This window comes from Odontesthes bonariensis, chromosome 4 (genome assembly GCF_027942865.1).
Source record: "Odontesthes bonariensis isolate fOdoBon6 chromosome 4, fOdoBon6.hap1, whole genome shotgun sequence".
NCBI lineage: Eukaryota > Metazoa > Chordata > Actinopteri > Atheriniformes > Atherinopsidae > Odontesthes > Odontesthes bonariensis.
The window spans coordinates 12,107,601-12,124,097 of NC_134509.1; the positions used below are offsets into that span (position 1 = coordinate 12,107,601).

The window sequence follows — 16,497 nt, forward strand, 5'->3', positions numbered from 1 at the left end:
ACACAACAATGGTTCATATCTTGAGCTTAGAGCTTTAATGACTCATTGCTCACATTTTAGTGGCTTAACACACCCAAAAAAACACTGAATATTCTGAAAATGGTACATGGTCTGGACTGATATGGGGTGAAAAAGAAGCCAATGTTCATTTCTTTGAAAGGTTTTAAAAAAGACTGGAGACTAATTTAAAAGATTACATGTAAGTCTGGCTCCTTGGATGCAAAATATAAAGAAACCAGGGTCGGTTCAAGCCTTTTTGCACCGTAATGTAGGTCAATTGATATTTTGTTGTATGCTGCCCTTGATGTAAAGCTTAACACTGTGTACTGCAGAATATATTTCAGGGTTTTATTCATAAACAAAGAAGAAAAACTTGTAGAGACTTGACTTTGCAAAGCTTGCACGAGGTTAGCCTGGTTGCGTGCAAACTTTTTCTGAGAGAGCGTACATGGCGATGGGAGTGGCATTTTAAGGCTTTTGATCAGAAAAGGAAAGTGGTCGGTTAGAAGGAAAGTAATTACATTCATCCAGGTGATAATGAGATGCCATACACAGTTGTCAGGAAATCTATAACAAGTGTTCACCTCTTTGTGATTCAGGAGTAGAAAACAAACGATCAAGATCACCAGGGTGATTCAGATTCATCCTTTATTCATCAAAGTCCACAACCTGACAAACAATCTTATATGGAATATTACTTCAACTACATTGATAATCCACTGCAATTTGGTTGATTTTTTTTCTTTTATATAAGAATCCAGTGGATAAAATAATGAATAAAAACAAAGGCAAAATCTGTGTGCTAAACAAAGGAACGTCTCACTCGTACAACTTATACTGCATGTTCCAGAGTTTGGAGGAGGCAACCCCAATAATGCAGCAGGCGAGCCTTCGGCCTGCATTCCCATGCAACAAGCTCCCTGGGCAAAATCTGTGTGCTAAACAAAGGAACGTCTCACTACTTTGGGACTAATTTCTCCCCAAATGCCTCCCGTACCGCTTATACTGCATGTCCCAGCGACTGGAGGAGGTAATCCCAATAACGCAGCAGGCGAGCCTTCGGCCTGCATTCCCATGCAACAAGCTCCCTGTGTCTCCACCAAGCCCTAAGTCATCTATCCTTTCATGAATCACCACTGATCTTCCAAACACAGACAGGCCTCCAAACAGTGTCGCATCAGATTCTATCAGCGCACTGATTTTTCCTTGCTGAGGCAAAAAGTTACCAAAGTCTCCTGGGTGGTTAGGGTGATCCACACCGTATGGATTGTAGTGGCCGCCAGTTGAGTCACATCCGCGGCTCAGGTCTCCATACTGGTGGATGTGCACAGCTCTGGATACTGGAGAGCCCTCTGTGGGGAAGCCACTGAAACTGAGAAGGACTTGCAGTTTTCCCTGAGAGAGATCCTGCTTTAAAAGCACCTGACCGTAGATTTTGGGCAGGCCATCAGGGAGTGAAGAGCTCGGTCTCACTTTGCAGACTCCATACAGAGTGCCATTGTGCTGCGAGACCTCTGGTGGAAGCAGAGCGCCATTGTGCTGCGAGACCTCTGGTGGAAGCAGAGTATCAGTGTGCGTCGAGACACATTGTTGAAAGCCTGCCAGCAAGACCAACAGAGCGATTTCCAGTACACTCACTGACCTGAAACATATTGGAATAACAGGACAATGCATATCAAATGTGTTGCATGGGCTTTAGATTAAATCAACATATATTTTTGGCAGAATTTAGACTATTCAAATAAGTAAAAGAAGCTGTTTGTTTACAGGCAGGAGTCCTACAGTAAGAGGGTTATGTCACTGATGGGGTTGGAGCTGATTTAAGAAAGCCCATCAGGTAATTAGATGGTATTTTCTATGTTAATTATAAGTTTGGTATAAAAGCCTAAAATGCAATCAACTACTACTTTTGTGCATTTTAGTAAAACAAAGAAAAAAAAGTTAAAATTCTTTTTTAACATGACAGTTTACAGTAGCACAGTGACTACCTCCATCATTTTAGTGGCTGGGATCTGTTACTTTTTACAAACTTCTACAGATTACACACTCAGGGATGAGACTTCGAAACTACTAGCAGGTTTTTATCTTACCATAAAGGTAAACGGTATAACGCAGTGTGTAAAGTTAATGGCGTGCCCCTGCAAAACCATGAAGACTTTAGTATACTTACCCGTGTGGTCGCATGATCGCCATCAAAACAACAAGAATTCAAACTCAAGTCTTCAGTCTTGACAACCTGCTCAGCACAGATCCTCTGAAGAGTCACGGTAAGAGTGTTTGATAACAGCTTTATAGGATTTTTTGGAAGGGTTACATCAGCTGAGGGTGGAGCAGGGGTTTTGTCTAAACTTGTGAGTTTTTGCAACTCGCGAGATCAGGAACGCCTGCTTTGTCGGACATGACTGCAAAAACACAAAAATCCGAACTTGGAGGCTCCGCCTTCCGTGCGGGAACCCCCATCCAAAACTCATCCGCTCCAAATTACAGCCCAGCTTTGCCCAAGTAAACAGCACCATCTGTTAAGTTGAAACTGTAATTATAGAACCAAAAAATTAAATAAATAAATAAAGGAAAAGGAAGGTAGATTTAAAAAAAAAGGGGGTTGGGGGATGTCAAATGCGGATATAATTAAATTTCCCGTAGTGGTAAATGTCGGTGGGCTATATCTGAATCAAGACTTCAAGACTTTGAATAGCCTATAGTAGACTGTGACCCACCCTGGCTTCAAAGCTCTGTTTTGGATGGAAACGCAAACAGGAGGGATTTAATGATTTCTGTAACAGTCAGTACCGGTTCACCCAATACGCACCCAATATGCCCTACGCACGATGCGCAGGGCTCAGCAAACTCATATAGAATAATAATAAACTTTATTTCACAGACTCGTGGTCCAGATAAGAATTTGCAGTACATTAAAAAGACATTAAAAGATATACACATACATTTATAGCGGCCCCCCGGGGAAAAAAAGCCCTGGGTGAACCGGACTGTGCGTCTTGCTATAGCTTCTGTAATTCAAGTGTTATATCAATCGCTCTGAGTGTAGTTACAACTGCACTTATACAAAATGGAAAGTAATGGATAAATATTTACTAAGATTGAATTTTGTTTGCTTGGATAGCCCACAGGCAAATGAAGATGCAGATGTGAATAAATAAAACTCGTGAAATATTATGACAATGGTCCTAGAAAGGCTAAATAATAATCTAAATCACCTACATTTTAAGTATATGAAGGTAAAACAAGTGCAGTGTTGGGTCTAAAAGTTAACCCAGCTGGAACACAGTTCACTCAAGACAACCCCAGTGATCAACAAAACACACAGTGCACAAGATTGTATTTTTACTTGCAAGGGGAGCCGGACGGAGTGACAGAACTTACTCCTTCACCTGTGCTCAAACGACTCCATCCGACTTTCCCCGTGTAGTTCTTTTTATTACACAGCTTAGTTACAATCAGCACACGTAAAACAATCTTGTGAGCAAGATGCAACAAATGTTTCACTGGGACATCTAGTTCCTCACGTGTTGAGTTGTTGCACATTCTCCTGCATGGGAAGACCAGAGCACCCTGTTTCCCACAGTTCCCTTGAATTACTTTGTATCACACTAAGCAAAGTTCACACACTACATGTCTGTCTATAAAATGTTGTTTACTAGAAATGAAAATCTATATACAGTTTTCCAATATGCAGTCAATTTGATGGAGCTGAATTAATGGTAGCCTGATCCATATTTTACAGGTGCAATGCTCAAGTTCCTAACAAGCAGCACAGAGTCCAGTCAGTCAGCCATTGGAGGGACAGACCCAGATAAGATAGGCACAGATGAACCACCTTCACCCAACAGCAGCACAGGTCCAGTACAGCCACCGTTAAGTACGTGTGCACAGCAAGCATCAGAAGCTAGCTCAGACCCTAAAGCAACAGTCTCTGCTCCACCAAATGATCCAGCAGACTGGCCCCCAGTCTTAACGGACTGCATGCGGACTGAGTTAGTTAGTGCGCAGAGGTCAATTCAAGCCAGGAGTGGATTTTTCTTACCCCAAAGACAAGTTCAGTTAAAAAATTATCAAAAACTGAGATCTTCCATGTCCCAGGAACGTCTGAGTGGTTTGGCTATCATGAGCATCAACCATGATGTGTGGAAGCCAATATCATATGATGACATTGATGCATTTTGCATCCAAGTGCAGAAAGGGACACTTTTAATCGTGAGTAATTTGTTACACATTTAGTTAGATTTGATCTGTATTTATTTTGAGTTAGACTAACAGGTGGTGACACTAGTGCAATATGTTTAAAGGGGTGATGAGTGGAAGCACTGGGTGTCAGGAGTGACTGTTCAGTTAAGAGAGCCCCATAGCAGAATTTTGCCTAGGGCCCCATGGAGGTCTGAACCGGCTCTGGTAAACCCACCGGCCCCAACGTGGTTGCACCAGAGTAAGATTTTTTTTTTTAAATATATGTTTTCATTTCCATGTAGGCCTATGTTATATGTAAACTGATCTGAAACAATCCATTTTTGATCATCCATGACAATTGATAACATGACAGAGGGAATGGTTTTACGAATGCGATTGACGGAATATTAGTGTGTCACTGACAGAGGTGGAGATTTCAGATGCAAGTGCATCTAGGCAGACGAATTGTTTTCATTCATTCATCTCTAACTTTGCTGATGTTTTAGGTTACAAATTGTTTATCAGCTGATGTTTTGAGGGAGATTGGGAAAATAAATCATGAACACATGCCACACTGATGTTGTATGCTGAAAAATCAAATGCACGCACATTTATCTTGATTTATCTGTTTTATCTCTTATCATGGGTACTCGGAATCATCCATCCATCCATCCATTTTCTATACCTGCTGAATCCGTCGGACGGGTCACGGGGGGGCTGGAGCCTATCCCAGTGGTTGCTCGGAATCAAACTGTGATTAAAAATACATAATGATGTTCTTGTAAATACTGACATTTTTTTACTTCTAGTTTTTAGGGCATTCACTTTATGAGCCTTGTACTTTTATCAAATGGCTGTTTGTGCAGTGTGCTGGAACCGGTTCAGATAATAACAATAAAGACTTATATATACTCATGCATCCTCTGGGTTGAGAGGCGAGAAGGAAACACCTGCTTGTAGCATGGGTAAATAACACATCTGCGAAGGCGCCATCATTGATGATTTCTGTTGTGTTGTGTTAGATAGTTGTTTCTTCCTGGCCATAACGAACATCGACTTAATTTCCCATTATTCACATGAATACAGACCTTCAATCGTTGATAGAGAGGACAGAACCTTTGAGGGGGCAGTAGCACCCACCATCAGTGTACCCTCCAGATCACCAGGGGGCGGTGACATACTGTCCAACACAAAAAAGATACACAGAACAGGAATCAGGAAACCGATTTAGTAGTATTTTGCCCGGTAGAATTGTGTTCGTGTTAAGTGACTAACGATAAGCTAGTATTTCCCCCAAAGATGTCCAAAAGACATCGTCTGGATTTGGGTGATGACTACTCTTCCAGTAAGAAGAGGTCAGATGGGTAGGTGAAGCCTCACCATTAGCGTAACCGCTTTAACGAGGTAGCTACCAGCTAAATGTTAGCAGGTAGCTAGTTAAGTTAGCTAAAAGCCAAACAAGAGCCGAGACAATTTAACCTCAGCTGTTACAATGTAGCTCTTGTTCAGTCACTGGTTTTTAATAGCACCCAAATCTTTCTGTAATACATAGATGTGTTTGTTAGCTTCACTCTTGTAAGCTTCACTCTTGTAAGCTTCACATTGCTGCTGAGGGCGGCCTTAGCTAACTAACGAAGCTTCAACGATGCCCCCGCATCAATGAGGCACGTGTGTCGCTAATGTTAACTTAGCCAGCTGCTAACAACCCCCTCAAGTTGGCTTTAAAGCTGTACCATTTGGTTTTTAATGTCTATGATTTAGCGTTTTAAATTGCAACAAATTAATGAAAATGAATGTATTTGTTACCCTTAATAGACCGTAGTATTAATGTTGCGCTATTTAACTAGACCTCACCTCAGAAACACTAGACGCGGCGGTAACCTGCACTAGGTTATCAGAGGTGCATCAAACTTAAACCAATCTCACAGCCCCGCTTTAAATCCTATATTCGTTCAAATAAATTTAGTACCCTGATGTTGAGTTTTGATGGGGGAAATGTTTAAACTGTGGTTATGCATTACAGTTAACTTGTTTATTAAATGGGCAAGATAAGCTGTGCTGTTGCTTAGTTGTGTCCTGTAGAACACAAATGTCCATGCTGGTGAATTAACAATTTACAGAATTACTACAGTTATTAACTCATAGCAGTGCATTCTGTGCTGTTGCTTTGTTCTAATACATTTGACAGAGGTTGCTGTCCCCTAAAAACCGATAATTGAAAACTTTAAGTCTGAACAGCAGCTTGTTGTATTTCAATTAGATGCATTGCATTCATCAAAATAAGGTTGAAAATGTGTTTTAGTTTTGCAAATGGGGCTAAAATGTATTATTTGTAAACCTAACTTTAACAAAATAAAAAAAAGTGTTGAGATTCTGTGTCAGATCGTTAAGCAGGTAAACAAGAATGGAAACATCACCGGCAGTCAAAGGCAGTAGGCTAATAAGGGGATTTATTCATCTTTCACAGAGTTCTGACTGATATTTTTGAATAATATGGAGCAAACTAACACGGATGCTTCAAATGAATGAGTCAAGTTATGACGCTGTGAATCTTTGTGCTTAAAATTGTTTCCAATTCTTTAGGCCAAGATTTGATCCAGACTTGAGCCTTGATTTAAAAACAATTCGACTCGATACGAATGAGCCCCACTGTCAGATTCTTTTCAACGCTACTCCGTGCAAAGAGTTAGGTTTGAGCTTGAAAGCGCAACAGAGTAGGACCAGTTTATTACACCGACACTTAAAATAATCATGGTTCATGTGTTGCCTGAAATTATATGTTGTTGATCAAATCATAATAAGATGAATAATTTTGACCTACCGTCAAACCTGCACTGACAGGCTAGTTTGTGGTGCTCAGTTTGCCAGGTTTGTCCTTTCTGTAGCACGGGAAGGGAGACGCCAGGTCTGGTTTCCTCTCACAGATGCCTGTTTATGCTCTCTACATATTCGACAGAACATTCCCAAAACCAAAAAGATAACTGAAGTAATCTGCCTATTCATTCTCTGTGTACTTTATTTTGTCTGTCTGTTACTCACCTACATACCTATCAACCTACCAAGGTCAATTTAGTGCAGCCAGGGGGAGTATTTTCCCTCCGAGAGCCAAGCTGGGTCCATTCTTGTCAGGGTCCACTTTTGCTGCTTGTCAGGTGCAGGTCGTGCAGTACGTGGACTCTTTTTTGTACTTAGAACCGGAGCAGGAGAGCAAGTGTTGCCACCGTGGGAGCTTTAAAATTTTTTTAAAAAAAAGCATAATTTTGTGTACTTTTCGGGTGGTTGATGCAACAAATGTTCCGATGCACAATACAGAGAGCATAGGAGAATTGTAAACACGGGACCATGTAGAGACAGAAATGACATGCTATCACGTAAACAAGATAAATAATTCTAAAAATTAGGGGCGCCCTGTCAGGGACTGTCCCGAGTGCCACCACACATCTTTCTTCAGGATACAAAAAAGTTAGAACTCAGTTATAAACAAAACTCCCTCACCTTTCATGTGATGAATCTGTGAAACTGTCAAACCGTATTATTATTTAATGTGTGTTTATAGATGGTTTAAAAAGAAAAAGACCCTGTAGTGGTATGACTGAACGATAAGTCGAACCTTTGTTCTGAACTCTGTTGCATGAATGAAGGTATTTTGAAATGAAACAGTCTTAGGTGGTTGTTTTCTTCAGTGTTCAGAACTCACTCTAGGTTTGTTAATGTCATGCAATGTGTTTTGGTTAGCAGCTGGTTCAAATTATTTCACTTTTGGTGGTCTGCAGATGATGCTAACTCAGCAATTTATCAATATCAAATAAGTTCCATCCGGCTCCTCATTCCTCAGAACATTGTAGAATACAGCTTCACTTCGCTAAAGAAGGAACTAGTTGAGTTTCATGCTGGATTTTCTTGCTAGTAATTTAAACACTGACACTGAATGCGTCGGGCAACTTAAGTGGACACTAACTCTAATCCTATGATTCCCCATCAATGTTAAAAAAAAAAAAATGTGATTGGAGATTCATGGAAAGGCAAATTTGCCAGAAGGTGGGGGGCCTTGTTAACTGCTTTTTCTAACTTTTCACTTTTGTTGGTGCACACAGCAGAGACAGGGACCGAGACAGGGACCGTGAGGACCGATCGAGGGACAGGGATCGAGATCGGGACAGGGACAGGGACAGAGACCGGGAAAGAGACACAAAGCCTTCTGTTGCCCCCTCTAACAGCACAGCAGCGGTGCCGGGTTTACCACCTCTCAAACAGATGGCTGTCCACCAGCAGATCAATCCTTTCACCAACCTGCCGCACACACCGCGCTACTACGAGATCCTGAAGAAGAGGTTACAGCTTCCTGTGTGGGAGTACAAGGAAAGCTTCACTGATATCATCACACGTCAACAGAGCTTTGTCCTTGTCGGAGAAACGGGCTCGGGGAAGACGACACAGGTATGATAAGCGATGAATGAGCCTATTTCCTGTAATCTGGACATTAGGATCTCAGGATGCCAATTGATATGCTGTCGGACATTTAAGATTATCAGTGCATATTTTCAGTTTTAATTAAAATTCCCGGCTCACAATTCTTTTTTCAATCCCCAGATCCCACAGTGGTGTGTGGACATGGTGAGAGGTTTGCCAGGTCCCAAGCGGGCGGTAGCTTGTACTCAGCCGAGAAGAGTGGCTGCCATGAGCGTGGCTCAAAGGGTGGCTGATGAAATGGACGTCATGCTTGGACAGGAAGTTGGTTACTCCATCAGGTTTGAGGACTGCAGCTCTGCCAAGACTATTCTAAAGTAAGTTGTGTTGCGACTGATCGGAGTCAACTATGCATTATTTCCACTTTTCACAGGGATGGAGGCATTAAAGTCGTTTTAAAGCTGAACGTCTTCACCTCACAAAACATGGCTGTTATTTCTTCAGGTACATGACAGACGGTATGTTACTGAGAGAGGCTATGAATGACCCTCTGTTGGAGCGGTATGGCGTGATCATTCTTGACGAGGCACACGAGCGAACTCTAGCCACAGATATCCTGATGGGAGTGCTGAAGGAAGTGGTCCGTCAAAGATCAGATCTGAAGGTATTTTTTCTTCTTTTTTTTATCATCAGTATCAGTAATTTCTTTATCTTTGCTGCAACCAGGTGATTCCTTAATACCAAGAACTGGAGTTTAACATCAATCAAATTATTGTATTAATAACAGACAGAACAACAGCAGGTGTTCCTACTGACATGTTTAGACAGTTTTTAAATAAGATAGCGTTTGCTCTTTGAGAGTTTTCCTAAACAAGCGGCAGTGGTTGTAACTTTGCACAGGTCTCAGCTGTGTGTCAGTGCAACAAGTGAGTTATTTCTGTATGGATTTTTATTATTTCTTTCTTTCTTATTTCACAGATTTTTTTTTTTTTTTTTTTTAGAGGCCTCAAGATGTAAATGAGAAAAGAGAAGACAAAACGACGTTGGTCGCATGTGTCTTTTGATGTATTTATTTTTTTACCTGTACCTTTTTTCTTTGCACATGTATTGCAGACTTTCAAAAATAGACCAAGAATAGAAAAACGGATGAAAAGGGAGATGGTAGCTCCCTTATTAACACACAATATGGCCAAACCCCAGTGATATCTTACAGGACCGTGAACATTTTAAATCCCAGTTGTCCTTACATGACCAAGTAAATGTCATCATAATTTCCATCAGAGTCGTTCTGTTGAATTAGTAGCGTCGAGTCCGAGTGCTCTTGAACTGCACCCATTCAGCTTAAGCCTCGTTTCCACTATGCAGTCCGGTACGGGTCGGTTCGGAACGGTACGGGTCGGGTCGCTTTGGGGTCAGCTTGCGTTCCCACTGTACAAAGGGGACCCTCAGGGGTGGGCAGAGTATGTGACCAAACCGTAAATAGCAAATGACAGCAAATAACATCCATAATTTCGAACCACCTCTAAGCTTCTTCAGCTTAAAGGATAAGACCGGTTTTTTGACATTGGGCCCTTGATTTCACATTATAACATGATGTTCTACTCACCCCTGCTTGTTGTTGGTCATTTGGAGCTGTTCCGAAGATATTCGCGAGGCGTCTGGCTGCTCTCTTGAGATATTCGGCCATGAAACGGTTTCCTATGGGCAAGTTTATACAGGCACAAACTATGCTGTTTATAATTTATTAATTACTGTACACTAGCACTGATAACGTGGAGGTGCGTCGCTTACTTAAAAAAACCCGGGTTACTGTAATTTTGAATTTTTGTCGTAAAGTGGGTGTTACTGACGTCATCGTCGTGCTACTACCACAGACAGCCCACAGACCTGCTGCCTATTTATTCATTCGTCTAAAATTCAAAATTAGTAACCCGGATTTTTTTAAGTAAGCGACGCACCTCCACGTTATCAGTGCTAGTGTACAGTAATTAATAAATTATAAACAGCATAGTTTGTGCCTGTATAAACTTGCCCATAGGAAACCGTTTCATGGCCGAATATCTCAAGAGAGCAGCCAGACGCCTCGCGAATATCTTCGGAACAGCTCCAAATGACCAACAACAAGCAGGGGTGAGTAGAACATCATGTTATAATGTGAAATCAAGGGCCCAATGTCAAAAACCCGGTCTTATCCTTTAATGCGACACTGGCTCGCGGTCCGGTTGAAACCACTCTCTGCCATTTTTGCGGCAATCAGCTGGAAAACTTTTTCGTTTCGCACAGCGCCATCGAGCTCCCGCTGCACAGCCTCCTCACCAACAATGGAGAGCAGAGCCTGGAACTGGTCCTGTGAGCTAGGTACCCCAAGCAGAACGGTTACAAAAATGGTAACGGGTTCCATGGGACTGGTACGCTTTCGTGGTAGTGGAAACACTGAAATAAGCGAACCGTTCTGAACCGACCCGTACCGGACTGCATAGTGGAAACCAGGCTTTAGTCACACATGGGCATATATTTTAGTTACAAACAAATATGGGTAGAAAATTACCTTTGCAATGATTCCCTTCCGCACAGGTAATTGTCATGAGTGCCACACTGGATGCAGGGAAGTTCCAAGTTTATTTCGACAACTGTCCTCTGCTGACTATTCCTGGGCGCACGCATCCCGTGGAGATCTTTTACACCCCCGAACCAGAGCGGGACTACCTCGAGGCAGCAATCCGCACCGTCATACAGATTCACATGTGTGAGGAAGATGAAGGTGACTGCCTTCTTTTTCTCACGGGCCAAGAGGTAACGCTTGCATTGCGTTTTCATTCTTTCGGAAGCTACAGTTTCCAGTTCCCTCGGAAGAAGAAAAAAAATCATATTGAATTTCTTCTTCCAGGAAATCGATGAGGCCTGCAAGCGGATCAAACGAGAGGTCGATGACCTCGGCCCTGAAGTCGGAGACATCAAAATCATTCCACTGTATTCCACGTTGCCCCCACAGCAGCAGCAAAGGATCTTTGAGCCTCCTCCTCCAAGGAAGCCCAATGGTGCGATAGGAAGAAAGGTTTGTTTTGAATAATAGAATAGGGTTAATTATTCCCATGTTTCCGATTTCACAAGTCTGACAGCCTGTTGCTTCCCCCATCAGGTCGTGGTGTCAACAAACATAGCGGAGACTTCTCTAACAATTGATGGTGTGGTGTTTGTCATCGATCCTGGCTTTGCCAAACAGAAGGTGAGCAAAAAATGACTTACTTCACTACACGTTTTCAGCTCATGATTTACAGATTGATGCATCATCTTCTGTCTTGAGTCCTATGACGTCTGGAAGGTGGTTTTCACCTTTACATTTCCATTTGTTGTCATTTCTTGTGGTTGCTTTTCATCTTGTAACAATGGCAAAAAAAAAAGTAGGCTGCTCAAAGACATCCATTTTTATTCAAACATGCTGTCAAATGTGTATCCAGGTGTACAACCCTCGCATCAGAGTCGAGTCATTGCTGGTCACGGCCATCAGTAAAGCTTCTGCCCAGCAGAGGGCAGGACGAGCTGGCAGAACACGTCCAGGGAAATGTTTCCGCCTCTACACAGAGAAGGCCTACAAGACAGAGATGCAGGCAAGTGGCCACAGAGGCATGAAGTTTTGTTTCTTTGGGATGTAAGCTCAATATTCTGTTAAGATTTTGACAGGATTTGTGTGCACTTTGCTAATCACGCGCACCAAGAGGTTGGGCTTTGTTGTACAGGTTGTGAAGGCATCTCTAAGCACATCTGTGATGTCGGGACATGTCCCACCCCACATTTTTATAATTAATAAAAAAAAATTAAAAATATGTAAATATTTCAGTGACCCACCTAACAAATGGTACAAACTTGGCGAATCTCCTCAGTGGAGGGTAAGAATAAGCAACTGTAGTCTGACATCTACCTAAAAAAAAACAATAGCTTGATGAAATTGGGCAGTCATGTGGTAACGGGAGTTTGGGCCATTAGCACATGATTTACTCAACATAAATGTGGACGAGCCGTCATAACAAGCTTTCATTATTACTCAACCTCTTGGCTTTTCAAATCAGAGGCTGCAGTTGTTTTTTTTTCGGCTGCTCCTGTCTGCCTCAGATACCTGCAGAAGTCTGGAAAAGCTACTGCAGCACTGTCATCATCGCTTATATACTGCTTCATTTGAATGGAGTTGTAACACGCTGAAAATAGGGCATACTTTTGCCTATTCTTTGATATTAGATGCTAGGGTTTTTTTTCTTCTCATAATAATTTTATGGGATCCATTTAACATTGAAATCATTCCTCTTCAGGATAACACATACCCTGAGATTCTTAGGTCCAATTTGGGATCAGTTGTACTGCAGCTGAAAAAGCTGGGTATCGATGACCTCGTGCACTTTGATTTCATGGATCCACCAGGTGAGTCCTTCTGCTCGATTTATATCGCAAACCATAAATAATCTCATGCAGTGTTTCGGCATGTCTATGATTTTCATGTTTGCGCCACTGCTTCCCTTCACTGCAGCTCCGGAAACGCTAATGAGGGCTCTTGAGCTGCTGAACTATCTGGCTGCACTCAATGATGATGGTGACCTGACAGAGCTGGGCTCCATGATGGCAGAATTCCCTCTGGATCCACAGTTGGCGAAGATGGTCATTGCGAGCTGCGAGTTTAACTGCTCCAATGAGATCCTCTCCATTACTGCCATGCTGTCAGGTAATGCCCAGGACTGGGCTGACCTCTTCTCTCAAGTCTCTCTGGGCTGATAACATGATAATCCCACCTGACATGTAGATTGTCTACAGGATAGGTTCACTGATTTACAATAGTCGGAAGGTTTTTGCACCTCCTTAAATTCAGATCATTCTGAGTAGTTGGGACTTAAAGAAAGCTTTATTTTGTCATCTCAGGTATTGTAAGCCTAAAATCCTTTTTCTTTTAGACTCATAACAGACAAGCACACAGTTTGTTTCAAGTTTAATGCAGAAGAGAAAACTTTTATTCGACCGCCTGCCATTTGAATAATTACTCATCAATATTCAAATGTAGAAAGGATGCAAATTTTTTGATGCAGTGTCAGAGTAATGAACAGCATAATCTTTGGGATGTGTCTGATATGAAGCAGCCACCCACGTTTGTCAGTTTTTATCAGAAAACCCATTTTAAGCCACTATTACGTTTTTGATTGAGCGTCTTTCAGTCAGACATCTCCGCTTGAATTTCAAAGAGCTCCGGTGTTGGCATTTTTAACACTTATGTTTTTGAGTGAGCATTTTCACAAGTATTTTTTTATTTTATCTCCAAAGCACGTGGATAGGGCAGGCACCACTTAAATTTACTCACATTGGTTTAATTTATTGAAATTCTCTTTTTTACTGAAATTATGCATCATTGTTGTATACAGTTGTCATGTGTAGGCTGGGCTAATCTGTGATGTATAAAAGTTAAATCTCTGAAATCTCTTGCAAAGTTCAAACATTGCTGGTGTTCATAACACGTTGTAGTTGTGTGAAAACTCTTGTTTTACAGATGTGGTTAAATCACCCCCCCTCCCTCTACGAGCTAATAGCCATTACTGTTGGAAATGACCATGCGAAAAGACTGCAGCCCCCTTCCCTCCCCCATTGATAGAGAGTGTGGTCCTGTCCCAGCGCAGTGTCGAGTGCCCTAGCATCATAGGCTTTGCTCCATTTTTCTGTGAATGTTTGACTCATTCCTATGGGCGGCTTTGTTGGGGCCCATACCAACCTTGTTTAGTCCCACAGTGTTTTGTCCGTCCCACGGAGGCTAAGAAGGCAGCAGACGAGTCCAAGATGAGGTTTGCTCACATTGACGGAGACCACTTGACGCTGCTTAACGTTTACCACGCCTTCAAACAGAGTGAGTCAGTTTTTCTCTCTTAATTTCTCATCTACATGAAAATGTTGCATCGCAGTGTTAAAGCTGCACCAACTATTTTTACTTTTTTGGGGGGCAGAACAAAATGAGCACTTAAGTTATTGTTAATATGTCCGGAATCAGTTGATACTTAACCCAATAAATATGAAGGCCTCGTTTAGAAAAGCATTATCACCAAGCAGTTGTTTCAGAACAACCTTCTAAAAGCTGAAGATCTTCTGAAGCGCTTGAAAGAATGATCTCCCTGTAGTAAAACCTTAATTTCTCAGCTTCTGATACAGATGTTGAATAAACTAACACTTCTACCCTCGGCTTTCTCTGTAAACTGTTGACTTTACCTTTTTGTTAACTTTTGTTCAAAGTTTTTGGAATCATTAGTGACTTGGAATAAAATCATTTTCATCATATTTACCAAGTTTACATTGCATCAGGCTCTGAATGGGATTTACCATATTTCCAAGGCCTTTATTTACTCCAGCTGCTTAGTGTACCAGGCCATATGCTAAAAAACTATTGGCTTGATAAGCTGTGACTACACACGACGCTTCCTGCACTGTATCAAATTAAAATCCCCTCTGACTCTAATAGGATGGGATACACGCCCTGTTCTTAGCAGGGTTTTGTATGGTGAAATGTGCATCTTCACCGTATCATGTACTGATGGACTGATCTCGAGTGATTTAAAAAAAAAAAAAAAAAAAAAAAAAGTAGGAGCCCTGACAGCAAACATGTTTTCCCACATTGTTTCCAAGTTTTCCCAAATAAATTTCCCATAATTTCTTCTCGTACTGTCACTGAAAGCATAATAACCCAAGACTTGTGCTGATTCTTGAATCCTTGTCATCCCCTCTTCCAGATCACGAGTCTAACCAGTGGTGCTATGACAATTTTGTCAACTACCGCTCATTGATGTCTGCTGACAATGTGCGTCAGCAGCTGTCCAGGATCATGGACCGCTTCAGCTTGCCTCGGCGGAGCACAGAGTTCACCAGTAGAGATTACTACATTAACATCCGACGAGCGCTCTGCACCGGTTTCTTCATGCAGGCAAGCGGATCCGTTTTCATCAGCCATCATGTCATTTGGCGACATCCTTTTTCACCAGAGATGTTTGTGGGCTAAGGTCTATTCTTGCCTGGCAAAAGTTAAGATTTTCATCCATCTTGTTCTTCCTGCAGGTGGCTCATTTGGAGCGCACAGGCCATTACCTCACAGTCAAAGACAACCAAGTGGTCCAGTTGCACCCGTCTACAGTCCTGGACCACAAGCCTGAGTGGGTGCTCTACAACGAATTTGTCCTCACCACCAAGAACTACATCCGCACTTGCACAGACATCAAGCCAGAGTGGTAAGTCTGCAGATGTCTGAATTTAAAGTAAAACACGACCTTGTAAATGAAGAAAAATGGGTTTAAATGATAAGTGACAGGCTTAATAATGTTTTCCTATTTTTGTTCCAGGCTGGTGAAGATTGCACCTCAGTACTATGAAATGAGTAACTTCCCACAATGTGAAGCTAAAAGACAGCTGGAGCGAATTATTGCCAAACTTGAGAGCAAAGAGTATTCTCAGTACTGAACAATAGATCCTGGAAGACGTGTCCTGGAAAACAACTGCATACCCTAGTTTTAGATCTTTCTGTATCATTGTATCTTAAATGTTTAAAAATTGTTTTTTGGATTTTTTTTTTGTTTGTTTTGTTTTTGTTTTGTTTTTTTTACATGTATTTTGTTTGCCTCCCCCACCCCCCCTTTGCCTCCATCAATGTCAATTCTGTAAGTAGGTGTAATGTCAGATGAAATATCAGCAGCAGTTGTTAGTCTTGGCTATATTGATTTTTCAAAAGGAATCTCAGAAACATGTCATTTCGATGTGGTTGAATTTCCTTTAGGAAACTATTGAGCCTAAACAAAAGATTTGTGCTTGCTTTGTTTCTTTAATAAAGGAGCTTTGACTTATGTTCTGCGTATACATTGATTAGTGAAGCCTGTCATTGCAATAGAAGTGTAAATGTAG

The 16,497-nt window shown here is 41.7% G+C and overlaps 2 protein-coding genes across 2 annotated transcripts; one reads left to right on the plus strand and one right to left on the minus strand.

Moving 5' to 3' along the window:
• Positions 1-630: 630 nt before the first annotated feature.
• On the minus strand, positions 631-2,393 carry LOC142379277 (extracellular superoxide dismutase [Cu-Zn]-like). The gene is made up of 2 exons (XM_075464410.1): positions 2,171-2,393; positions 631-1,642 (listed from the first exon to the last, which is right to left on the minus strand). The coding sequence occupies exons 1-2, from the start codon at positions 2,191-2,193 to the stop codon at positions 970-972; spliced, it is 696 nt and encodes a 231-aa protein (XP_075320525.1). The 5' UTR covers positions 2,194-2,393; the 3' UTR covers positions 631-969.
• A 2,995-nt stretch (positions 2,394-5,388) lies between these two features.
• On the plus strand, positions 5,389-16,440 carry LOC142378457 (ATP-dependent RNA helicase DHX15). The gene is made up of 14 exons (XM_075462980.1): positions 5,389-5,546; positions 8,277-8,619; positions 8,773-8,966; positions 9,094-9,253; positions 11,164-11,382; positions 11,477-11,644; positions 11,729-11,815; positions 12,048-12,197; positions 12,894-13,002; positions 13,109-13,300; positions 14,342-14,464; positions 15,339-15,529; positions 15,661-15,830; positions 15,942-16,440. The coding sequence occupies exons 1-14, from the start codon at positions 5,482-5,484 to the stop codon at positions 16,057-16,059; spliced, it is 2,289 nt and encodes a 762-aa protein (XP_075319095.1). The 5' UTR covers positions 5,389-5,481; the 3' UTR covers positions 16,060-16,440.
• The last annotated feature ends 57 nt before the right edge of the window (positions 16,441-16,497 follow it).